The 23,717-nt window shown below is 51.6% G+C and overlaps 4 protein-coding genes across 9 annotated transcripts in view; 2 read left to right on the top strand and 2 right to left on the bottom strand.

The window, feature by feature from the left end:
• EFTUD2 (elongation factor Tu GTP binding domain containing 2) overlaps positions 1-7,723 on the bottom strand; it is a 34,667-nt gene extending 26,944 nt beyond the window's left edge. Inside the window, exons 1-3 of the mRNA XM_007180178.3 lie at positions 7,591-7,723; positions 3,976-4,084; positions 472-637 (exon numbers count right to left, since the gene is read on the bottom strand). Of these exons, the coding sequence (XP_007180240.1) occupies positions 472-637; positions 3,976-4,080 (271 nt within the window). The 5' untranslated portion in view covers positions 4,081-4,084; positions 7,591-7,723. The remainder of the gene's footprint in view (positions 1-471; positions 638-3,975; positions 4,085-7,590) is intronic.
• CCDC103 (coiled-coil domain containing 103) lies at positions 6,928-12,162 on the top strand. Of its 5 annotated transcripts, none has more exons than XM_057535692.1 (5): positions 6,928-7,328; positions 7,554-7,856; positions 9,510-9,661; positions 10,061-10,193; positions 10,870-12,162. In XM_057535692.1, the coding sequence occupies exons 2-5, from the start codon at positions 7,566-7,568 to the stop codon at positions 11,299-11,301; spliced, it is 1,008 nt and encodes a 335-aa protein (XP_057391675.1). In that variant the 5' UTR covers positions 6,928-7,328; positions 7,554-7,565; the 3' UTR covers positions 11,302-12,162. The 5 variants fall into 5 exon arrangements, with proteins under 5 accessions (XP_057391675.1, XP_057391677.1, XP_007180239.2 ...); XM_057535694.1 differs by having other exon boundaries at positions 10,061-10,197; positions 10,870-11,047; XM_007180177.3 differs by lacking the exons at positions 6,928-7,328; positions 7,554-7,856 and adding an exon at positions 7,933-7,987.
• Positions 12,163-12,326: 164 nt separating this feature from the next.
• FAM187A (family with sequence similarity 187 member A) lies at positions 12,327-13,571 on the top strand. The gene has a single exon (XM_007180254.2). The coding sequence runs from the start codon at positions 12,327-12,329 to the stop codon at positions 13,569-13,571; it is 1,245 nt and encodes a 414-aa protein (XP_007180316.1).
• A 792-nt stretch (positions 13,572-14,363) lies between these two features.
• On the bottom strand, positions 14,364-23,717 carry GFAP (glial fibrillary acidic protein). 2 transcript variants are annotated; one of them, XM_007180174.3, is made up of 10 exons: positions 23,247-23,717; positions 22,229-22,289; positions 21,938-22,033; positions 20,807-20,968; positions 19,505-19,630; positions 19,097-19,317; positions 18,472-18,515; positions 17,979-18,098; positions 16,623-16,708; positions 14,364-15,992 (listed from the first exon to the last, which is right to left on the bottom strand). In XM_007180174.3, the coding sequence occupies exons 1-10, from the start codon at positions 23,693-23,695 to the stop codon at positions 15,951-15,953; spliced, it is 1,407 nt and encodes a 468-aa protein (XP_007180236.2). In that variant the 5' UTR covers positions 23,696-23,717; the 3' UTR covers positions 14,364-15,950. The 2 variants fall into 2 exon arrangements, with proteins under 2 accessions (XP_007180236.2, XP_007180237.2); XM_007180175.2 differs by lacking the exon at positions 17,979-18,098 and having other exon boundaries at positions 23,247-23,716.

Here is a 23,717-nt window from a genome sequence, read left to right as displayed (position 1 = left end):
ATTGTGGACTGAGGTGTCTGGACTTCATTTTGTGGGAGGAAGGGAGAGGGACTGGATATAGGATGAGATCAATGTCAGTTCAAAATCTCTCCTTGCATTTATAAAATGCAACTACTTCCCAGAAGATCAATGAAAATTATTAAGGAAGTGGAAAATAAGCATTGTGAGGACTAGTTAAAGAAACTGGTATTATTTGGATGGAAAAACATATCAGACCAGAGGGAGAACTTAAAAACAGTCTTCAAGAACCCAAACAAATATTAGATAAAGAAAGAAGTAACACTTATTTGCTTGCTAACAAGCTGTTTTGTTGAATATCAAAACAGGGTTAATTGAATCTCAATCCAGAAATACCACCTGAAAGAAAAACTAGTCAGTTCATTCACTGAACTTTCAAGACTGCTGATGGCTATGAAATGAAGTTTTCTAGCTTCGATTTCACCTCTCACAGCCCAGTGCCTCCAGACTCACCTGTGAGAGGCTGGGTGTCCTCCTCCTGAACTATGGTCTCCACTTCAGGACCGTACACCTCCTCAGCTGTGGGGTAGTACTTCTTGTCCTCATGCAGCACCACCTCCATCCCAGGGTGGTCTTCATCATGATCTCCTAGCTCGTCGTCGTCGTCATCATCATCGACCTAAAAGCAAGAGACGGAAGGAGGTTGGAAGAGGCATGCACTTTTCCTGCTCAATGACTCACTACACTACACGAGTTAAGAGCAATGACTTCACATGCCTGACAGCTTCTTATTTTGAGTTCTGTGCTACAGTCAGTGGGGCAGGTTCTACTCTTGCGTGATCCTTCACAAAGAGAAGACTGTAAGCCGTGGGTATGGACAGCTCTCCTGATTCAAATGGACCCTTTCTTAAATGCAGGCCATTGGTCACAAATGGATCAAGATTGGAGGCACTTTTCTGGATATTGCCCCATGCCTCACACATTAGGAATCCCATAGGACGGGAGTTCTTTGAGCACTATTCATCTCTGTGTCCTCGGTACACAGCATGGTGCCTGGCACATAGCAGACCATGTTAAATGAATGAACTCTCTCTACGTATTCCTGTCCCTGTTGAGTACTTCCAATAACAACAGTACTCACTCACAAGACAGCCCAGTTCCCTGTTGGAAAGTGAGTCTTCGTAAATGACTGCGAACTCACCTCCTTATAAATTAAAACCCACAGTCACAAGCAACGCTGAACAAAGCTATGTATGCCCTCTTCTCCTAAAAAGTCTTTCAAATGATTAAAAGTGGCTACTACATAACCCTTTATGTTCCAAAACACCCTGGTTAATTCATTCGCTCAACAAATATCTACTGAGCACTTACTATGTGCCAGGCACTGTTCTAGGTATTGGTAATATAGCAATGCAAAAAAGAGAGGTGATGACATTTGAGCAAAAATCTGAGGGAAGAGAGAGTAAGTTCTACAAGTAAGTGGGGAAGAGCATTCTAGTTGGCTGAAACAGCAAACGCAAAGGCTCTGAGTCAAGGGTATGCCGGCAACTTTGAGGATTAGCAAGGAAGCCAGTTCAGTAAATAATGGGGAGAACAGTATAAGCTGAGATCACATAGGAGGTGATCATGTAGGATCTTCTGGATCATTCTAAGTAATCTAACTTTACTCTATGGCAGTGCTTCTCAGCCAAAGACAATTCTGTCTCCCAGGGAACATTTGGCAATGTCTGAAGACGTTCCTGGTTGTCACAGCTGGGTATGTGTGTGGGGGACCTAGTGGGTAGAAGCCAGGGATGCTGCTAAACATCCTATAAAGCGCAGGACAGCCCCTGCAACAAAGAATTATCTGGCCCCAAACGTCAATGGTACCGAGGCTGAGAAGTCCTGTTCTAGCAGTTCTGAGCAGAGGAGTAATACGATCAGGCTTTTGTTTTAAAAGGCTCACTCTGGTCCCCATACTGAGATATACTAAAAGGAGAGAGATTAGTTGGAAGGCTACTGCAGTGATACAGGAGAGAGATGGCAGTGATTGTGGCTTATGCCCAGAGGAGTAGCTGTGAAGGTGGAAGGAGAGGTTGGATTCTGCATATATTTTAAAAATAGAGTAAAAAATGTATTCTAGTGAATTCAGAGTAGGAGTGAAAAAAAAGAGGCAAGGTTTTTGACCTGAGCAACCGGGGAATGGCCCTGTCTTTACTAGATGAGGAAGACTGTAAGAGGAGGTTGGAGGCAGAAGCAGGGGACAGGGGATGGAGAAGCTCTGTGTTTAGGCCTTAGATATGCTAAGTTTGAGATGCCATATTAGATATCAAGTAGAGATGTCAAGTAGAAAGCTAGACATACAAACCTGAGGTTCAAGAGAAAGGTGCAGGTTGGAGATATAAATTTGAGAGTCCTCAGGGAATAGAAGGGATTTGACATACTGGATAAGATGACCAGGGGAGTGAGTGCAGATAGAGAACAGGTATTAGGAATGGAGCCTTGGGGCCCATTGACAGTTAAGAGGTCAGGGAGATGAGGAGGAACCAGCGGCAAAGACTGAGAAGGACCGGCCAGAGAAGAGAAGGAAAACCAGGGGATTCCCTGGAAGCCAAGGGAAGAGAGTATTTTAAGGAGGGAGGGATCAGCTGGGTCAGATGCTGCAGACAGGTCAAGCAGGATGAGCACCGGGTCTGGGGCAGAGGTCACTGATGACCCTGACAAGAGCAGTCTGTGTGGAATGGGAGAGGCAAAACAACAAAACTTGGTTTCAGAGAAAATGGGAGGAGAGGATTTGGAGACAGCAAGTAACAACTCTTTTGTGATGTGCCGCATTGGCAAACAGGGAAATGGGAGGTAACGGAAGGGGGCTATAGGGTCATGAAAGGATTTTATGATGAAACAACAGCATATCTGTATGCTGATGGGGATGATCTGGTAGAGAGGGAAAACTAATGACATGGGAGAGAGGGGAGAATTGCTGGGGTGAACATCTTGAGTAAATGAGAAGGGATGATGGAAAAATCAAAAACACTAGTTCAAAAAGACATATGGGGGCTTCCCTGGTGGCGCAGTGGTTGAGAATCTGCCTGCCAATGCAGGGGACACGGGTTCGAGCCCTGGTCTGGGAAGATCCCACATGCTGCGGAGCAACTAGGCCCGTGAGCCACAACTACTGAGCCTGAGCGTCCGGAGCCTGTGCTCCTCAACAAGAGAGGCCGCGACAGTGAGAGGCCCGCGCACCGTGAAGAAGAGTGGCCCCTGCTTGCCACAACTAGAGAAAGCCTTCGCACAGAAACGAAGACCCAACACAGCCAAAAATATAAATTTAAAGAAAAAAAAAAAAGACATATGGGGGCTTCCCTGGTGGCGCAGTGGTTGAGAGTCCGCCTGCCAATGCAGGGGACACGGGTTCGAGCCCTGGTCTGGGAAGATCCCACATGCCGTGGAACGGCTGGGCCCGTGAGCCAGAATTACTGAGCCTGCGCGTCTGGAGCCTGTGCTCCGCAGCCCGAGAGGCCGCGATAGTGAGAAGCCCGCGCACCGCGATGAAGAGTGGCCCCAGCTTGCCCCAGCTGGAGAGGGCCCTCGCACAGAAGCAAAGACCCAACACAGCCATAAATAAATAAATAAATAAATAAATTAAAAAAAAAAAAAGACATATGCACCCCCAGGTTCATAGCAGCACTATTTACAACAGCCAAGACATGGAAACAACCCAAGTGCCCATCAACAGATGACTGATTTAAGAAGACGTGGTACATGTATACAGTGGAATATTACTCAGCCATAAAAAAGAATGAAATATTGCCATTTGCAGCAACGTTGATGGACCTAGAGAATATCATACTAAGTGAAGCCAGACAGAGAAAGACAAATATTATATGATATCACTTATATGTGGAATCTAAAACACAACACACATGAATCTATATACAAAACAGAAAGACACTCACAGAAACAGACTCACTAATTTATGGTTACTACTTTATTGCTTTCTTAAAAAGGAGAGATGAAAAAAGTATGTATTTGTTTTACCTCATCAAGATCTTTGGTCTCTCTGCCCAATTCATCATCATCTTCATCAGAATCAAGCTCTGGTCCAATATAATTCCCAAACTCATCATACAAGTCAGTATCCATGATGCTAAAATTCAAGAAGAGAAGAGTTAGATGCTGGCAAGGTAATCAAGGCCTCCACCCTAGCCTGTGGTTGACCATATCCCTCACACAATCTCCTCTCCAGTTACATCAACCTACTCACTGCTCCTCCAAAGCCCTGTACCTTCCCCTCCTGTCTGTTCCACTCCTGTTTCTGTTTACATATACTTTACCCACTTTTTTTTTCTAATACTAAACAAATTTTAATTTTAAAATAATTAAATACCAGAAAGTTGCAAAAATAGTACACATAACTTTCTTTCTCCTAAATTATTTGCAAATAAGTTGCTGACACAATGTCTCATCGCCTCCTCATACTTTAATGCAGCAGTTGGTAAACTATAGCCTGTGGCCAAATCTGGCCTGCCAACTGTTTTCATATAGCCCTGAAGGTAAGATGTTTTTTATTGTTTTTAAATAGTTGAAAAAAATCAAAAGAATAATATTTCATGACACATGAAAATTAATTATATGAAATTCAAATTTCAGCGTCTATAAAAACAGCTTTATTGGAACACAGCCATGCTCATTCCTTTTTTTTTTTTTTAAGTTATTTATTTATTTATTTTTGGCTGTGTTGGGTCTTCGTTTCTGTGCGAGGGCTTTCTCTAGTTGCGGCGAGCGGGGGCCACTCTTCATCGCGGTGTGCGGGCCTCTCACTATTGCGGCCTCTCTTGTTGCGGAGCACAGGCTCCAGACGCGCAGGCTCAGTAATTGTGGCTCACGGGCCCAGTCGCTCCGCAGCATGTGGGATCTTCCCAGACCAGGGCTCGAACCCGTGTCCCCTGCATTGGCAGGCAGATTCTCAACCACTGCACCACCAGGAAGCCCCATGCTCATTCTTTTATATTGTCTGTGGCTGCTTTCACACTGTAACAGCGGAGCAGAGTAGCTGCCACTGAGATCATATGGCCCACAAAGCCTAAAATATTTACTATCTAGCCCTTGACAGACAAAGTTTGCCAACCCCTGCTTTTAGTGCATGTGATTCCTACAAACAAGGACATTCTCCTACATAACCACAATACAACCATCAGAATGAGAAAACACTGACATATTACTACCACCTAATCCACAGGCCCCCATTCAAGTTTCACAGACTGTTCCAATAATCTCCTGCACAGCAAAGGAGCCAATCCAGGATTCCATGTTTGCATTTAGCTGTCATGTCTTTAGTCTCTTTCAATCTGGAACAGTTCCTTGGTCTTTCCTTTGACTTCTATGACTTGACACTTTTGAAGATTATAGGCTAGTGAGTTCGTAGAATGTCCTTTAAGTTTGCCAATGTTTCCTCATTATTAGATTCAGGTTATGCATTTTCTGGCAAGAATATCACAGAAGTGATGCTGTGCTCTTTTCAGTGCATCTTCTAACAAGTGGCATATGATTTTAATTTGTCCCATCAGTGGCGATGTTAACTTCACCACTTGATTATGGTGGTGCCTACCAGGCCTTTCCATTGTAAAGTTACTTGCTTTCTCTTTGTAATTAATAAGTATTTTGTGGGTTGTCTCCACTTCAATTATTGAAATTCTATTCAAAGTAACAGGTCAAATACCACCTCCTTCAAGCCTTCCTATAGCCTCAATTCCTCACTCTCCTATACTGCTGTAGCCTTTTGTGTCTTTATCAGCATTTAATTCTGTCATGAATGGTAGTTAACTGTACTAATCACCCTCACCAACATCTCTATAGCTTACAGTAATAGGCAACAGACCAGAGTGTGGGTTAACGGTCAGGGCTCTGGAGTTGGGAGACCTAGATTTGAATCCAAACTTTGTCACTTAATAACTATGTCATTTCAGGTTATTTCACCTCTCCGAGCTTGTTTCTTTAATTGGAAAATAAAGTGATTAATCCCCATTGCATAAAGGGTTATGAGAATTAAGCAAAATAGGCTGTGTAAAGAATTTATTACAGTTCCAGGCTCAATAAATGTTAGCTAGCATTATTTTTTGGCCATTCTTAAATACAGGAACCCTGTGTTCCTTGTGCCCACCTGCCAATGACCAAGACAGCGTTTCATGTAAGTAGGAAGTGGATAAATGTTAACTGCACAGAATGTTTAATTTTGAAATACTGATACTTCTTTCATGAGGCTAATCCTTCCACCTCCCTCAATGCCCTTGTTGAGTGCTGACTGTGGATAAAATAGAGAATTAAGAGCTCCAAGCACTAATAATTAAATGTAAATTATTACGGAAACTTTCATATGCATAGAGATTCTTTTTACTACCAAAGAGATACCACATCTGTGCACATTTCATTCTCCCAAGACACCCATGAAATGACTGCAGAAATTTTTACAGAAGGCTGTTCATGGAACAACCCACCTCATTTCTGCTTCAGGGCCACTGCACTTACTATTCTCTTCCAAAATGCTCTCCCCTTGGGCATGTATACCTTGTTCCTTCATCTCACCCAGGTCTCTACTATATAAAATGTCCCCTTGTCACTCTAAAAAAAGCTCCACCCATACACATTCTCCAACCCCCACTTTCATTGTTTTATTATTTTTATTAACATTTATCATTAGCTGACACGTATCTATTCGTGTATTTACTGTCATCTCTCCAACTACAGTTTAAGCAACGACTGTTTTTTTTTCACTTAGAACGGTGCCTGGCACAAAACAGAACCTCAATCAGTATTTGCTGAATGACTAAATGAGTGACTCCAACAAGGCACAGAGAAGATAGGTGACTTGCCCACAGTTGCACAAATTAGTGAACTTCGGTACCAAACTTCACCGCAGCTTCCCGCCACAACGCAGGCTCTCCAAGGAATACAGAGTAAGGACGGAGGGAGCTTGGTAGAGAAAGGGTGAAGGCGGCACAGTTGGAAGAGGGAGTGAGACAGGTGCATGGACAGTGCAAGAACGACCCCTGCCCCGGGAAAGGGTTTATAAAGGGGGACGACAGGGGCTCCCCTGGTGGCGCAGTGGTTGAGAATTTGCCTGCCAATGCAGGGAACACGGGTTCGAGCCGTGGTCTGGGAAGATCCCACATGCCGCGGAGCAACTAGGCCCGTGAGCCACAACTACTGAGCCTGCGCGTCTGGAGCCTGTGCTCCGCAACAAGAGAGGCCGCGACAGTGAGAGGCCCGCGCACCGCGATGAAGAGTGGCCCCCGCTTGCCGCAACTAGAGAAAGCCCTCGCACAGAAACGAAGACCCAACACAGCTTAAAAAAAAACAAAAAACAAAAAACCAACGTTTAAAAAAAAAAAAAGGTAACTTTAAATGAAAAAGGTAGCCATTTAAATTCTACAGCTTAAAAAAAAAAAAAAAAAAGATGTACGACAGGAGGGAACCCCGGAATCGGTGTGTGGGGGGGCGGGGTGGGAGGGCTTTCATTCCCTTTCCCGCCTCAATTAACCCATCTGTAAAGTGAAAGGAGAAGATAGCATATAACGTTTCCTCCACATCTGACATTATTTAATTTCCCATCCCACAAGAGCAACCTCCCCATGCCGTGGACCCGCGTCAGCTCACCTCCCGCTGCTCAGCCAAAAACTCCGAGTCAGCCGCCGGAGACCGCGCTTCCGTCCCACGCCGCCGCACCGCCTGCGCCCGCTGTTCGGAAGGACCCCGCAGACGCCGCGGTCGCGTTTCTGCCCCGGAGGACAGCCCTTTGCCTGTGGACCAGCTCGGAAGAATGCCGGCCGCGGACACAGGAACCTGCGAGGCGGAGTTGTGGGTCCCCAAACCAAGGCGTGGGCTGCTCCGAAGAAAGCAAGGCCCGAGGAGGCGAGAATCTGGTCAGGCGCCTCGGGGCCACCCTGACGGGGGGGGGGGCCTTCGGGGCGGTCACGTGGGCAGGCTGTTGGAGCAGTTGCTGGGCAACCACAGCTGCTGGGCGTGGTCTACGCTGAGCTGACTTGGTCTGGCGGTAACTGGGGATCCCCAAAGAAAGGAAACCAGGGCCCTGGCTGCTGGGGTGAAGGTCAGGGGGCAGGAGGATTAGATGTTCTATTTATTCAGTGACTGGCAAGGGCTCAGAACTAGACAGGAGCCAGGACACCTGAGTTCAGTTCCTGGCCAACCCAGCCTCCTTCTTGGTCTTCAAGCTTACCCATGTTGGGGTGGAGGGGGAGGGCACGGGGTTGGTTGTAGACGTCAAGCTTCCCTGCCCTAAGGCTGTTGATGATGACTTCACCACGTAATCTAGCTTAGTGCACTAAGAGTCTGATGTTCAAAGGGGTCTCACAGTAAGGAAATGCTAGAGCCAAGACTAGAACACACATAGGTGATCTCTGTGTAGAACGGGTCAATCAGCCTCAGATATGCGGAGGCTGCAGAAGTACAGTGGCAGAGCTAAAGAGGTTGCCCAAGAACCTAGGAATCTGTGCTCCAGCCCTGGCTGGACAGAGGGATTTGGAAACGGGGATCATTGAGCCCCTTCTTCTGCCACCTCTACTTGATTTCCTGCTCAGTCACTGCATCTGGATTGGGTGGAAAGTATCATTCCTCGTTAAAGACATTTAACAATGAGTGGAATTTTATCCCAGGGCTCAAGAGTAGGTTACAATAGTTCTGCTTTTGTGTGAGGGCCTCTATCACAACTCGCTATAGAGTGAGTCCATGTGGAAATGTGAAGGGACTGAATTCTGAAATCTAAATGCTTCCTCAGCCAAAGCACCAATACTAAAATATTTTTAGAGGCAGAATAAAAAAGAATGAAAAATTGCCGTTTAAAACAACATGGATGAAAAAAAAAAAACCCAACATGGGTGGACCTAGAGGGTGTTATGCTAAGGTATTATACAGTATTACAGGATATTATAAGTCAGACAGAGAAAGACAAATACTGTATGATTCCACTTATGTGTGGAATCTAAAACACAAATGAACAAACAAAACAGAACAAACTGGTGGTTGCCAGAAGGGAAGGGGGTGGTGGGATGGATGAACTAGGTTAAGAAGCACAAACTTCCAGGTATAAAATATATGTTATGAGAATGTAATATACAGAATAGGGAATATAGTCAATAGTATTATAATAACCTTAAATGATGACAGATGGTAACAAGACTTATTGTGGTGATCATCTTGTAATGTATATAAATGTCGAATCACTATGTTGTACACCTGAAACTAATATAACATTGTATGTCAATTATACTTCGATTAAAAAAATATTTTCAAAGGCAGAGAGCAAAATTTAGACAAGGCACTAAATTGAAAGTCAAGACTATTTTCAGTGGCAACAAATCTTAAGCAAGACCTCACTGTGCAACTCAGCTTCCCTCTGTAAAATAGAGAACTAGATTTTTATAACACCCCCCCTCAAGATAAGTGACTAGATATCCAGAGTGCTTTGGGGTCATTTTGTGGGCTGGCAAAGAATCCAGATGCAACCCCCACCCCTGATATTCACCCTCTGCTGACATTCATTCCCTTTGCCTTCCCAGGCACAGGCCATGAAAAGGAATGACATCATTGACTTCAAGGCTTTGGAGAAAGAGCTGCAGGCTGCACTCACTGCTGATGAGAAGTACAAACGGGAAAATGCTGCCAAGTTACGGGCAGTGGAACAGAGGGTAGCTTCCTATGAGGAGTTCAGGTCGGCTTACTGCCATTTTTCTCAGGCTCTCCTGTTATGGTTTACTATAGTGGATAAGAGCATGCACTTGGAGTCAGACAATTCTGGGCTCAATCTTGGCCGTACCTTCTGCTACCTGTGTGATCTTGTGCAAGTTATTTAACCGATCTGAGCCTCTGTTCCTCATCTGTAAGAGAGCGTAACCATTGTCATGTTAAATGTTATTGCACATAAGATTCTGAGCACAATATCTGGCACATGGAAAGTGCTCAAAAGTTGTCAGCTATTGTTGCTGTTGTTGTTATTATTATTGTCATATTGGCCTGCCAACAGGTTCAGCCAGTATCACGCAAAGTCCAGCCACCTCACACCTACAGACAGCATTAGGTCCATCCCCTAATCTCTGTCCTTTGCCTGTAGGGGTATTGTCCTTGCATCACATCTGAAGCCGCTGGAGCAGAAGGACAAGATAGGAGGAAAGAGGACTGTGCCCTGGAACTGTCACACTATTCAGGGAAGGCCCTCCCGGGATGAAACCACTGAAATCTCCCCGGTAGGTGAGGCCCAGCAGGATTCTCTGCCTTAAACCTCCAACCCTGTTTTCTTATAACACATATGTTTTCCTTATTTCTCATGTAAAGCCAACAGAGGCAGGTTTCTGCCTCCAATCCCAGAAAGAAAAGCAACCAACGGGTGGTGAGGCCAAAACTAACCAGAACAGGTCAGAAAGGTGGGCTCGGCAGGCCCCTGTCAGTCAGTCCTTGGTTCCCATTCCCAGATCAGATTTGGGTTGCTCTGCCTCGAGTTATATGGTATAGAGCCTATGATCCTCTGGCAGTGTTGGGAAGCAGATCTAGCCTGTCAGATCCTTAATACTCATCTTGAGTTCCTTTCTCTCCTCCCGAGGTTTCCAATTACCCCCTCTCCTGCCCTGCCCAGAGTAAACTCTGACTTAGTCTTGTAGATCAGGGCTATGTCTACATTCATCAGTAGGAAAATCCTGGTACAACTGAGAGTCTCAAATCACAGCCTGGGTTCCTTGGGACCCTCCCTCCCCATCCCATCCCTTGTTCCCTCGTCTGAAAATGAGGCCCACAGGGACCGCAGCCTTGCCAGTGCTCAGAGAGTGATACTAGAGCTCAGATGAAAATCCACAGGCTCCCCTCACTCTCACTGTCACAGAGCAGCTGGAGGAGCTCTGTACTCTCTTTCCTTCATTTGCGATCCAGGAGAAAACGCTCCTCCAGCCCGAGACCTCGGCTGAGTTCTACCGTGATTGGCGGCGATACTTGCGGAGTGGGCCAGAGCGCTACGAGGCCCTGCTGCATCTCGGGGGCCCAAAGCTGGGCCGCCTCTTCCAGATGGATGTGGGGTTTGGACTTCTAGGGGAGATGCTGATGGCACTGGCTGATCACGTGAGGCCAGCTGACCGGTGGGTGGTGCTGGGGATCCTGCGCAGCCTGGCCAGCACTGGCCGCTTCACCCTGAACCTGAGCCTGATGAGCCATGAGGAGAAAGAGAGCTGCAGATCCTTGTTTCAGAAGCTGCAGGCCATGGGCACCCCCAGCCTGGAGGGGCGGGGTCTGGGGGAGCAGCCTGGTGGGCTCCAGGAGGAGGAGAGTCTTCTGCAAGAGCTGCTAAGGCTGTATCACGTGGACTGATGGGACCAGTTACCTTCAGAGGCCCCCAGTGGCCACTGGAGGCATTTTTTTGTTGTCTCGAGGGCTCTACAGGACTGTAGTGAGAAGCCCACACCTAATTCCCTTCTGGTCTTGGAATTTTCACAACAAAAGCAGTAACTGAATTTTCCCTTTTCCTCCAGCCTCTTGGGGGCTCCATATTCTGAACTGTGTAGATCCACAGGATGGTCAAGGGCCCAAGAAGTTGAAAGGCTTTTGCTTCCCACCCTTAGAGTCTGCCAGTCTGCTAGCCCATGGCCCTGAGAGATGGATGCGAACCCAACCAAACACTGGTGCCACCAGTTACAGCCTCCACTCAAAAAAAGTAAAAAGCAAAATTGTTAATCTTCCATGATAAATTAATACTGATCTCCATAGCTCTTAACAAGAGTATTTGTAACTGGAAACCAACAGAATGGACATTTAATCAATAAATGATCAAATGCTACCTCATTTGAGGTGCAGTATTTTTCTCCAGGGGCTGAGTTCCCGTGCAGGTTGGGCCTGGGAAAGCCCCAAGCCATCAGCTCAGGCCTGGCCAGCCTCCCAGGCATCTTCAGATGGCCAGATGTGCAGGTAGGAGGGTTTCCTTCAACTCCTGGATTAACCAAAGGGAGGACCTTTCCACCAGGCAGGCAGGGCAGGGCCTGGAACAGAGAGGCAGAGATTTCCCTGTCCTGGTACGTGGGCCCTTGCTTCTCATTCTGGCTTCCCCTGACCCATTCTTGAGTGAGTGTCAGTGTTCTAGAAAGGGGAGAAAGGGCCAGGTTCTAGAATGGTTTTCCCTCAAGATCATGTCTGGAATGTTAGAAGGGCATCTTGTACTTCCACTGGGAATAAATTGCTTGGTCTGTGGCAGCTTCCTCTGCAGATTGTTGCTTCTTTTCCCGGCTGCTGAATCCTTTCCTCATATACGTGCCTCCTCCCAGCAGTGATTTCTAGAAGCCCCACAGGCCTTTAGTGCCTAGGTTTTGCCCCGCCCCCTCTGACTCTTCCCTTGTGCAGGCATGAACCTGGCCCAGGCCACTGTGCTCCTGTGGGTGTTGGGGAGCCTCCAGGCCTTTGAAATCGTGGAGAAGGAGAACATTTTTCAGAGGACCCCCTGCCCAGCTTTCCTGATGTTTGACAATGCAGCCTACCTGGCTGACATGAGCTTCGAGCTCCCCTGCCACTGCAAGCCCGAGGAGGTGTCCGCTGTCGTCTGGTACTATCAGAAGCACCTCGGCAGCGGCCACACCAAAGTGCTCACGGACTTTGATGGGCGGGTCCTGACGGAGGCAGCCCAGGTGCGTGTGGGCAGCGACATGCTGGTCCGCTTCAGCATCCGTATGTTCAGCCTGTTGGTCTTCCGGGCGCAGCCCGAGGACTCAGGCTTGTATTTCTGCGGCACCCGCAAGGGGGACTACTTTTACGCCTACGACGTGGACATCCAGAGCAGTGAGGGGATGGTGGCCACCTTCAAGGACCAGGGCCAGGAGCCCTTCGCAGATGAGTACCACGGGAGCCTCCACGTCTTCACCACCTTCTGGGAGTGGACCCCCTGCGACCGCTGCGGGGTGCGCGGGGAGCAGTGGCGCATCGGCCTGTGTTACCTGCAGAGCCCAGACCTCTCCCCCCGCTACCGCAAGACACTGCCCGACGTGGTGTCCTGTGGTTCGCGGGCTGTGCCCAGGCAGCTCCGGGCCCAGGCCAGCAACCACGCCCCCGAGCTGCTGCTTCGGAGCTGCCTGGTGCCCTGCGAGAAGGAGAAGAAGATCCAGGAGGGTGTGATGGCCCTCTTCAGCTACGTGTCCAAAGTGGGCAGCCGGCCCTGGTTGCCCCAGGTGCCCATTCAGTTCCACCAGCAGAGGCTGGGCCACGGACTAATCATCTCCTGTCCCGGGGCCCGGCCGGAGCATGCCGTGGCCTGGGACAAGGACCACCAGTACCTCTACCGCACGCAGTACCTAAAGGGCGTCAACTGGTCCATGAGGGTGTTCATCGACCACGGCAACCATCTCCACATCCGCTTCACCCAGCTGGAAGACCGGGGCATCTACTACTGCTGGCGGCAGGGCGTGCGCATCGCTGGGTTCCGACTGGGCGTGACATCTCGAGGCCGCTACCCAGTCTCGTTCTCCAGCCCCGAGATTCGGGCCGCCCTGGTGCTCACCCTGATAGGCTACCTGCTTATCACGGCAGTCTTCATCACTATTCACCTCTGTCGTTGCTGCTGTTACTTATTCCGCTGTTGTCCCAACTTCTCCCCCTAGGCTCTCTCTTCCCCGGCTCTGAAGACCAGATGAGCTCAAATGTGTTTGTTAAATGGTACCAGATGCCTCTGGATAGGCATCCTGAGCTGGGATGTGTGGCAGGGCATGTGGACAAAGTTGTTAGCTATAACCTGCTCCCTGCTACCATGAGCGAGTTTGGGACCCAATCTGGGAAGTGGGGAGGCCTGAGGCTGGTGGGAGATGGGGGACTGAAGCGAGATGGAAGTAGCCAGGGTGCACGTGTCTTCTGACTTCACACTCAGAGAGGGAAGAAGTGAACCTAACATTTATCACCTGTCTGGTGTTGAACAGTGTTTGACGTGCTTTATTTTCTTGCCTTCGAGGATTGCTAAGTGGGCGCTGTTTGAATTGGGGGTAGCAGAGGGAGGAAGAAAAGAGTCGGGGTACCTAGTGTTTATCCTCTTTGCCTTCTTTCCCAGCCTCATCCCGGGACTGGCAGGTAGAAATGGTGAGTTTGGGAATACAGGTAAAGACTAGAACAGGGGAAATGGGTGAGGAAATTGGAGACTGAATTCAGCACTTTCCTGAGAGATTGCACCCAGGCTGGGGGCTGGGGGTGAGAAGAGGGGCGGGAAGCGAAGGCCGTGGGGGGCAGGCACCAGGGCTGCAGGGCAGAGCAGGGCTGGAGATGGGATTTGTCATGTGGCCACTGCTGGGGGTGGCTGGGGGTCCCAAGATGATCAGTGATAAGAAGCAAGTTGTGTCTTGTCCAAGGCTACTTCCTGCCCCCTTCCCCCAGCCCCAGCCTCTGCCGAACAGATGAGAGTCCACTCTGGGGAAAGCCACAGCAGTTGTCTTTATTTATGTCAGTGACTAAAGGCGGCAGTGGTGCCCCGAAGGTTAGCAGCAGTGGGTGGCAGGAGGGAGTAGGGGAAGGGCACCAGTCTTGGAAAGAGGGAGGGACTCCTACTTCTCCCTCCCTCTGCCTTAGAGGGAGATGGGGACCCTGGAGTGGGCCTCTGAGCCCCGCTCGTGGGCACTGATCATCTCGTGTCCGCCAGTCTTCCCGTGGACCGCAGAACAGGTGCTCGGGGTGAAAGTGTCTGCCCCAAGCTGTCCTGCCTCTAGGCTGCAGGAACACAAACCAGTGTCTTCACTCTGCGTGGGCCTCGGGTTCCCAAATTATAAAATAGGGCGCTACCTAAAACACGGGGGTACGCTTTGTATTTGACTACGAGGGGACAACAGGGGCCTTGGCTTAGGGAAGAGCAGCGGTCACTGTGGGGAGGAGGGGGTCGGGCGTGCGGCAGAGGCTTTGCCTAGCAGTATTTGCTGGGGTCAGGCGGCAGCTGCAGTGGCTCCCAGGCCTGGGTGGACAGGGGTTACGCAGCCAGGAAAGGGCCTTTAGAGCTGGGACAAAGTGGGCCCTGCCCCCAGGAACAGCAGCCTCTTTCTTTCCTGTTTCACCATCTTCAAGAGGATGAGTCACTTTCTTGATTCCCACGACCCAGAGGCCAAGCGTAACTGCCCACTCACAGCCCCCCACTCTGATGTCTGGCCTCATCCCAACCACCTCCTCTACCATCTCTACCTGCCCCCCCTCCAGCCTGTATCGGGGGCGGGGGAGTCCTCCTGGGCTTGACCTCTCTGTGCCCACAGCTCGGGGCCAGGCCCCCTTCTACTCCCTCCCAGCACCCCTTCCCTCACCACTTACACTGTAGTTCCCCCAAGTGCTGAGAATCAAGCCCCCACGGGCCCACAGCATGCCCACGTGGCAGCTCAGTGGGGCTGAGACACTTGAACCATCACTCAGGAGGCCCCTCTGCAATCTGGGCAGGCCAGGAATTCTGTCCGGTGACTAGTCCAGGTGGCAGGATAGACCCACCCACCCTCAGACTGGGCAGAGTCAGTCTAGAAGAATAAGCCTCTGGCCAAGGCCGCCTTGCCTATGGGGATTCCCCTGCCTGTCTCAGCGTCGCGGTTTTCCTCCACCAGCCTGAGGAAATTCAAAGGCCCCGTTCCCAGATACCCCCAGACACCTCCGGCTCTGGCAACAGTTGCCATGACAACAGGGATTCGGGATATGGAGGGTGATTTATTAGGTCTCCCTGCCCTCCCCAACTTCTCTCCTCCCTCCCAATTCTAACCCAAGCTGCTGGCCATGCCCCTCCAGGCTGCCCCTTTGGGGTGAGTGCCCTGTTAGAGTTGCTGGGTGCTGGGTGGGTGCTGTCTGACAGGCTTAATGCTGATGGAGCCTAGGGCAGCAAGCTGACATAGAGACTGAAGGGGAAGAGGAGCAGCTGGGGTGGGTGGGAACTCAAGTCTGGGGAAATTAACTAGCAGAGGAGGGGCAACTACCCCGACTCCTGCTGCAGGCCCCTCATACTGTGGGGCAGGGACCACCAGGTGGGTCCTGCCTCACATCACATCCTTGTGCTCCTGCTTGGACTCCTTAATGACCTGCAGGGGACAGAGAAAGTGCCACAGTTAGGTTAGGAGCTCACACAGACTCCAGGTCCACCACAGCTAGGCTATGGACCTAGACAAGTCCCCCGCCTTCCTGGGTCATCTTTTCTATGATAGTAGCCGGAACACGCCCATGCAGCAGTCAGAGGGGGAGATGAGGTAACGTGGGCAAACAACTAGCACCGTGCCTGGCACATGGTGAGCTGATCTTGTAAGATTAGCTGGTACTGTTGCTGGTGTGATGGGGAGGGGGTTATGACCAATCCCCCCCATCCCATTCTTCTGCCAGGTTCCTTTCACCAAGCTGCAAGTTGAAAGTTGGGAGTGAAAGCTACTAACTTTAATTTTCTTTCTCTCTCCCCCAGGCCTGGCATGGGGGCACCGGAGTCTGAGGGTGAGATAGGGAGAAAGCTGGAGTCAGGACCCCATCCAGTGGTCTAGGCACCCAGGCTCCCCTTAGAACTGCCAGTGGAGGGGCTGGGGAAATGAATTACATCCGGGTTCCTTCCCCTCTTGCAGAGCCTCCCAGAGGAGCTGTTGTGAATTATCAACAACCTTCTATGTGCCAGTCAAGCTTTCTTCCAGAGTCTGCTGGGGCCAGAATCTGGGATCCGCCCTCCTCACCTCTCCATCCCGCATCTCCACGGTCTTCACCACGATGTTCCTCTTGAGGTGGCCTTCTGACATGGAATTGGTGTCCAGGCTGGTTTCTGCAGGCATGAGGAGAGGAGGCCTCCGTGGGCTCTCAGGGCACTAGACATCCTCTCCCACCCTCGGTTTCACTATGAAACCCCCAATCATGAGTCCAAAAGCCTATCCAATCAGGCAGAGAGGGCATAGGCTCTTCCAAAGGTGCTGGCAACCTCCTAAGTCCCTATGGTGCTGGGCAAGTCCTTGCTGCCCTGCTCGCTCTCCTGGCCTGGCTGCATTTCAGCCCCTCTGCAAGCCCTCACCTGGCCCCTGGCTTCCTGACAACCCAGAGTCGTGCCAAGGAAGGAGCACGTGGGTTTTGAAGTCAGGCAGGCCAGAACTTGAGTCCCAGCTCAGCCACATGACTGTGGGCAAGTTAATTTACCTCTTCCAGCCTCAGTGTCCTCATCTGCAAAATGGGGATGCTGCTGTCTACTTTTCTAGGTGGGAGTGAGGAGTCAGTTAACTGAAATAATGTTTGTTAAATGACGGGCACATATTAATGCTCAATACACGTGGGTCCCTTTCCTGTCCCCCTTCCTCTTTCCTACTTCTCTCTGCCTCTTCTCTGGGCCCTAGTGACCCTTTTCTGTCTGGCATTTGGCAGTATTGCCTCTACCTGGTCTGCCTGGTTAACCTTTCTGATGCTGAACTAAGCCCTTGTACATGCATAGCTAGTGTTCCTAAATTTCTAGCCCAAAAGAAAGAAGAATATTTTTTTCCTTAGCTAAGAATCATTTGAGGGCCACATACAAGTAAGAAGTAATTTACTTTTTTCCCCCCTCAGAGAGAAAAATATAACATGTCACACTCACTAATATTTAAAATTAAGAGCAGGGGACATAAAACTTTATTCACTCCAAGAGCAGCAGTCCAGGGGGAAATAATCCTCTGGGTTGAATCATCACTGAGCTGAACAATGGAGCCTCAGGGACAGACGAATCAGGCAGAGAGCCTGGCTGCTGGGCCCAGCAAGACCCTAGGGGCCCTCCCAGTGATGGGAAAGAGGTGAGGCAGAGGCTGGCGTTTGCTCAGAGGCCCCAGAGCATCTCATCTGTGCACCCGAGGACTTATCACCTTGAACACTGGCCAACTCTGCTACTTTAACCTACATTTACCCTGTGCCAGGTCCTGGGCTGGGTGCTGAGGCTGCTGGGAAAATGACACAGGCTTGGCCCTTTAAGGAAACCTGGGAGGAGGGAGCCCAAGAGGATGGGGAAAGTGGGCTTGGTGAGGCTCTCTCCCTATCAAGCTGAGAAGAGCACCGTGTCTATAAGGCAGGCAGCTAACCGAGAGCCGGCGGGGCTCCATTTACAATCTGGTGAGCCTGTATTGGTATAACTTGTATTGTGAGGCTTTTGAGATGTCTTGTGACCTTGTGACCTTCCCCTTCTTTGGTGCTTTTGCCCCCTGTAGTGACAAGCAGTTAAAAAAAAAAACACACAAACATCAAACACTTGGATGTGCAGAGCTTAATCAGGGATCTGCAGACAGGACAGAGGTTGAGACCATCATCACCCAGTTCTGCAATGGAATGGGGTGTGGGGATGGGGGGGTGTGGGACAAAGGGCAGAGCAGGATAGGAGTGGCTGTAAGCCCCACCTCGAATGCTCTGGGATGGTGTGTTCTGGCTAGAAGTTCTGCGGTGAATCATGAAGGTCCCCATGGAGAGCCCCAGGCCCGTTTGCCCTGGTCCTCGGCCCCAGGCCAGAACAGCAACCCACAGGCCTGGGGGAGGGGGCAGGAATCCAACACTCTGCCCACAAGACCCTGTTCTACTGACCTCGGATCTGCAGGTTGGAGAAGGTCTGCACAGGAATGGTGATGCTGAAAGACAGCAGAGAGAGAGAGAGGGGTGACCAGGCTGCCCTAGGATATCCCCAGGCCAGGTCCTGGTCTGGGGATTTCATGACAGCTTTGAGGCTTTTTTCCCTGCCAGGAAAGGCCGACCCCATCTTTTAGCTTCCCCAGCAGCAAATACACTCCTTGGAGCTGCCAAAGCCGGCAAGGGGCCTGGATGTTGTGAGGGGAATATCTCTATTCAAAAGAGAGTGGGTGCTTGGAGGATGGCAGAGGGGAGGGAAGAGTGGCGAAGAGAATTCCCAGGAGGCAGAAGATACTGGTCAGGGGAAAAGAAGTCCGATTTTTGTTGGGAGGGTGGGAAGTGAGCCTCTTAGTTTGGGAGGTGACCCGAGTCCTTACCCTGGGACCTAATCAACATGGGCTGAATTGAATCCATTCATTCATTCATCAGACATTTATTGAATACCAACTGTGTGTTAGGCAAGCACTGTGCTGGGCACTGGGATAGGAGGGGGCTGGACACAAGACTGAATAAGACAGTCCCTGAAGGGAACAAAGCAGCTCCAGGGAAGGGCAAGCAGGGAGGGTTGCTGGGCTGGGCTCACCGGTTCTCCTCGCCCTCCAGCAGCTTCCTGTAGGTGGCGATCTCGATGTCCAGGGCCAGTTTAACGTTGAGCAGGTCCTGGTACTCCTGCAGGTGGTGGGCCATCTCGTCCTTGAGGCTCTGCCCCTCCTCTTCCAGCCGGGCCAGCGCCTCCTGGTAACTCGCCGCCTCCCGCGCGTGGCGCTCCTCCTGCTCCCGCATCTGCCTCTCCAGGGACTCGTTCTGTGGGTGGAGTCGGCTGGTTTCTCGAGGCCCCGCCCCGAGTAACTTTCCAGAGCTCCGTCCCCAGCCCTGGTCCCAGCCCCTGGCCCTTTTCCAGCACCTCCTAGGGCGGCAGGTCCCCTCCTCCGGTTCGCCAGCCTCCGCTCGTGGACCCCGTCCCCCCGCCTCTGGCCCTGCCCGCGCTCACCGTGCCGCGCAAGGACTCTAGGTCGCAGGTTAAGGCCTGCAGCTGGCGCCGGTAGTCGTTGGCCTCGTGCTTGGCCTGGCGGAGCAGCTCCGCGTTGCGGGCAGCGGCGTCCGTCAAGTCCGCAAACTAAATGGGGAGAGGGCTTTATGCTGAGCGGAGGGCTGGGGACGCTTATGGCGGGAGCTGTGCGGGCCCGTGGGGAGGAACGATGTCTGGAGGATCAGGGAGATGGGCGGGACCCCAGGGTGGTTGTCCAGCTCACCCCAGCCATTGGCCCTGGGTGGGATTATTCGCAGCGACTGCGGCCCGTGGACCGGGGACACAGAAGACACTGCTACGTCTCCAGCACCTAGTACAATGCCTGGTCAGGGAACGCAGGAATGAACAGTGTTTGCCACGGAATCCAGAATCTCCAGCACTGGCAGCTCCATCCGCGTGACTGAACCCTGTCCTCTTCCACCTTACACAGGGGATTCTGGTGAGCAAGCGCTGGATTCTAATAGCCCTGTTGCAGTGAAGCCCTCAGGGCTCCATCGCGTCTTGCCCTGCTCAGAACCATCACTGGCTTCTGCCACTTACACTCCTCAGCTCCACGCCCTGGCCCAGGATCTCTGGGCCCCTACCTCTTTGTGCTTTTCGGCCTCTACTCAGGCTCTGTCCTGCACTCTGAATGCCCCTTTCCTCTTTTCTTTATGTTCACAGGCTTCCAGTCCTGCCTGGTCCCAGTGCCCTCCCTTCTATGATATCCTTCCTGTCCCCACATTGTATATAAACTCTGCCCTGCTGTGTTCTCCGTAGACATCATTATTGGGTGACATAACATCTCCCTGGTCAGACATGTCTCTGTATCCTGGGCAGAGCTGGAGATGTAGTAGATGCTCAATAACCCAGGATACAGAGGCATCAAGAATTCAGGCTCCCAAGTGAGATAGCTAGGGTTAGAAATCCAGCTTTACTGCTTAGGAGCTGTGTGACGTTCGGCAAATTGGTTAACCTCTCTGGACTTTAGTTCTCTCATCTATCAAAGAACAGTACCTACTTCATGGTAAAATAATCCATGCAAAGCACAGGGCCTAATACACAACAGTGTTGGCTAATAGTAATAGCAATAAGTACTAATAAGTACTTATTGGAAATAATAATGCCTGTGTAACCCCGGGCAAGTCACCTCACGTCTCTGGTGAAGATCAGTCACTCAGAGAGGATCCTCCCCCAGCTTCCTCCACCCTCCTTCCCTAGTTCTTTTGTATGGAGCCAGGAGGGCTGCCTGGAGGAGGCAGGCTGGCCCAAAGTCAGGGCTACCTTGGAGCGGTACCACTCCTCCGCCTCATGCATGTTGCTGGACGCCACTGCCTCGTACTGCGTACGGATCTCTCTCAGGGCTGCTGTGAGGTCGGGCTTGGCCACATCCATCTCCACGTGGACCTGCTGCTGAGCTAGCTGCTCCTGGAGCTCCCGCACCTCCTGGCCAGGGTGAGAGAAGGGATGCCAGGGCTCAGGGACCAGGCTGCAACTGGGGTTTCCCCGCAGCATCATGCCCTCTTCTGTCTGCCCCTCGGACACAGAAGTTGGCTAAGGGAGATGGTCATTCCTAGTTGAAGGAAATGGCATGGCCCAGGCTAAGGGAGGCAGGGGGTACTTTGGGGGTCTCATGGTGTCCTCCTCCCAAGCCTGGAAGGCAGGAGCACTGAAAGTGTGCCTGTGTTCTCGTGGGAGAGTGACTGAGTCCCTGTGGTGTGGGTGTGCCTGTGGGTTCCCAGGTTCCCTGAGGCCGTGGATTCTGCATCCATTATCTGAAGTCAGAGCTCAGCTATGGTGGGGGGGGGGTGGTTTGTTTGTTTGTGTGTGTGTTTTTATGTATGGCTCTCATTTAAATGGAGACAGATGGCAGAGGGAATGGAGTCAGAGAGACTAACTGTGTGACCTTAGCAAGTTCTTTAACATCTCTGGGCTTCAGTGTCCTCCTCTGTGAAAAGGAGATAACACTGGAACGGCGGTCCCTATCTCACTGGGCTGTAGTGAAGAAAAACAGGAGGCAATGAGGCCTGTTGTAATTCTCAGTAAGTGGAGTGTGTGTCTGTGTGCATTTTACCGGGGGCTGGGGATGCTCTCTTATCTATCGTTTTGTACCCCGGCCGCACAGCGAGGCATGTGAGTTCCCCAGCCAGGGATGGACCCCGTGCTCCCTGCAGTGGAAGCGCGGAGTCCTAACCACTGGACCACCAGGGAAGGCCCTGTCTTTATCTCTGTCTCCCTTAGTCTCTCTCTGTATCTCTCTCTGTCTTTTCTCTCTCTCCCATTTTCTTTCTCTCTCTGTCAGTCTGTCTCCTTCTCTCTCTGTCTGAATACCTCTGCCTCAGTCTCCGTCTCTCTGTCTCTTTTCCTCAGTTCCAATCTCTGTGTTGGCCTTTCCTCCCTCTGCCCTGGCCTTACCTCCTCATGGATCTTCCTCCAGAACCGGATTTCCTCCTCCAGAGACTCAGTCTTCCTCTCCAGATCCAGACGGCCCAGGGTGGCTTCATCTGCCTCCTGGAGTAGGGAGGAAGCAAAGGGCCCCTCTGACCCCACACTCCTCCTCCCCACTCCCTAGTCTTATCTGATCCCTCCTTTTGTGGCTGGGGGGAGCAGCACATTGCTCTGGAGGGCTGGGCTTGGGGGCTGTGTTTGGGTGGGCTGCCATCAACACTTTCCCCCTCCCCGGCCCCTCCCCTCTGCCACCCTGACCTGTCGATAGGCAGCCAGGTTGTTCTCAGCCTCCAGCCTCAGGTTGGTTTCATCCTGGAGCCTGGGGTAGGGGGACACATTCTTGGGTCCGGGCTCTTCTGAGGACTATAGGACCCCTGCCCTAGTCTCCCTGGAGGTGGCTGCCAGAGAACCACCCCCCCTCCCTCCCAGGACCAATGTGAGTGGCAAGAGGAGTGAGGGGCAGAAGGACTTGGCCAGGAGGGTGAGCAGACAAGGGCCTTTGCTTTAACTCATCACCAAGGTGCCTTATCAGGGTTGCTGCACCTGCTCCCGCTCACACAGGCACTTCCACCAATGTACACTCACTGCTGCACACACCACACACACACACACACACACACACACACACACACACGTCCTCTGGCACTTGAAGTCACACACGAATGCCCTGCCAGCTCAGCAAGGACCATGCCCCTGGGGTTTCCTCTGACCTTTGGAAATGGGTTTTATTAAGATCTCCGCTTTACAGCTGTGCAAGTTGAAGTGTCTTGACTAGGGTCATAAGCTGGTGACAGGCAGGGTCTCCTGTATTCTGAAGCCAGTATTCTGCCTGCTCTTTCCCTCTCTTCCTGTAGCCCCAGCCCAGTCCTCCTGGTGCATACCAATCTTCCCTTCCAGTTCCCCCTCTAGACAGACCCAGGCTCAGAATAGGTGCGCTCCCCGACCACAGTAACAAGGCCCTGCAGTGAGTGAAATGCAGAGACCCTGCCCGCTGGGGGTCCCTGACTGTCCCACACAGCTTTCCCCAGCGGGGAGGCGCTGAGAGTACCCGAAGGTCTTTGGGAATCAGATCCCTGAGATCCTGGGTCTCCTCCCGGGCCCACCCTCATCTTGGGGAGCAAGGGCCACCCTCTCCTCCCAGAGGTGGGAAACTGGGGAGCAGGGAGGCAGAGCCCCTGCCCGAGACCCTGCAGGCCTGCAGGTGCTGCCTCTCCCGGGGTGGAGGTGCGGCTCAGTGCTCCCTGTTCATGAGGCCCCTCTGCGGCCCCCTCCTCACTTCTGCCTCAGGGTGCCCAGGTCCTGCGCCAGATTGTCCCTCTCCACCTCGAGCCGGGCGCTGTTGGCGGTAAGTTGATCAAGCCGCAGCCGCAGCTCGCGTAGCTCCGCCTGGTAGACGTCGGCAAGCTTGGTGGGCTCCTTGGCCCGCAGCTGGTTCAGCTCGGCAGCCAGCGCCTTGTTCTGCTGTTCCAGGAAGCGCACCTTCTCGATGTAGCTGGCGAAGCGGTCATTGAGCTCCATCATCTCCGCCCGCTCACTGGCCCGGGTCTCCTTGAAGCCGGAGCTGAGCGCCCCGGCCAAGGAGAAGTCCACCCGGGCCGGGAGTGGAGGTGGCATTCGAGCCAGGGACAGGCGGGTGCCAGGACCCAGGCGGCGGCCCCCCATCCCCATCTCTGAGGAGGAGACATAAGAGCGGCGAGCCGCTGAGGTGACCCGTCTCCTCTCCATCCTGTCCTGGCTCTGCCTGCTC

This window comes from Balaenoptera acutorostrata, chromosome 20 (genome assembly GCF_949987535.1).
Source record: "Balaenoptera acutorostrata chromosome 20, mBalAcu1.1, whole genome shotgun sequence".
Lineage (NCBI taxonomy): Eukaryota > Metazoa > Chordata > Mammalia > Artiodactyla > Balaenopteridae > Balaenoptera > Balaenoptera acutorostrata.
This window is presented reverse-complemented; position numbering and strand designations above follow the sequence as displayed.

Excerpts from the sequence above, each read along its gene's own strand:
- GFAP (XM_007180174.3), bottom strand. The coding sequence starts at position 23,695 with ATGGAGAGGAGACGGGTCACCTCAGCGGCTCGCCGCTCTTATGTCTCC. Across the intron at positions 22,290-23,246 it reads CTGGGCACCCTGAGGCAGAA|GCTCCAGGATGAAACCAACC; the intron begins GTGAGGAGGGGG and ends CCCCTACCCCAG. Across the intron at positions 22,034-22,228 it reads ACCTGGCTGCCTATCGACAG|GAGGCAGATGAAGCCACCCT; the intron begins GTCAGGGTGGCA and ends TCCCTACTCCAG.
- FAM187A (XM_007180254.2), top strand. The coding sequence starts at position 12,327 with ATGAACCTGGCCCAGGCCACTGTGCTCCTGTGGGTGTTGGGGAGCCTC.
- CCDC103 (XM_057535692.1), top strand. The coding sequence starts at position 7,566 with ATGCCGTGGACCCGCGTCAGCTCACCTCCCGCTGCTCAGCCAAAAACT. Across the intron at positions 9,662-10,060 it reads GCTTCCTATGAGGAGTTCAG|GGGTATTGTCCTTGCATCAC; the intron begins GTCGGCTTACTG and ends CTTTGCCTGTAG. Across the intron at positions 10,194-10,869 it reads AAACCACTGAAATCTCCCCG|GAGAAAACGCTCCTCCAGCC; the intron begins GTAGGTGAGGCC and ends TTTGCGATCCAG.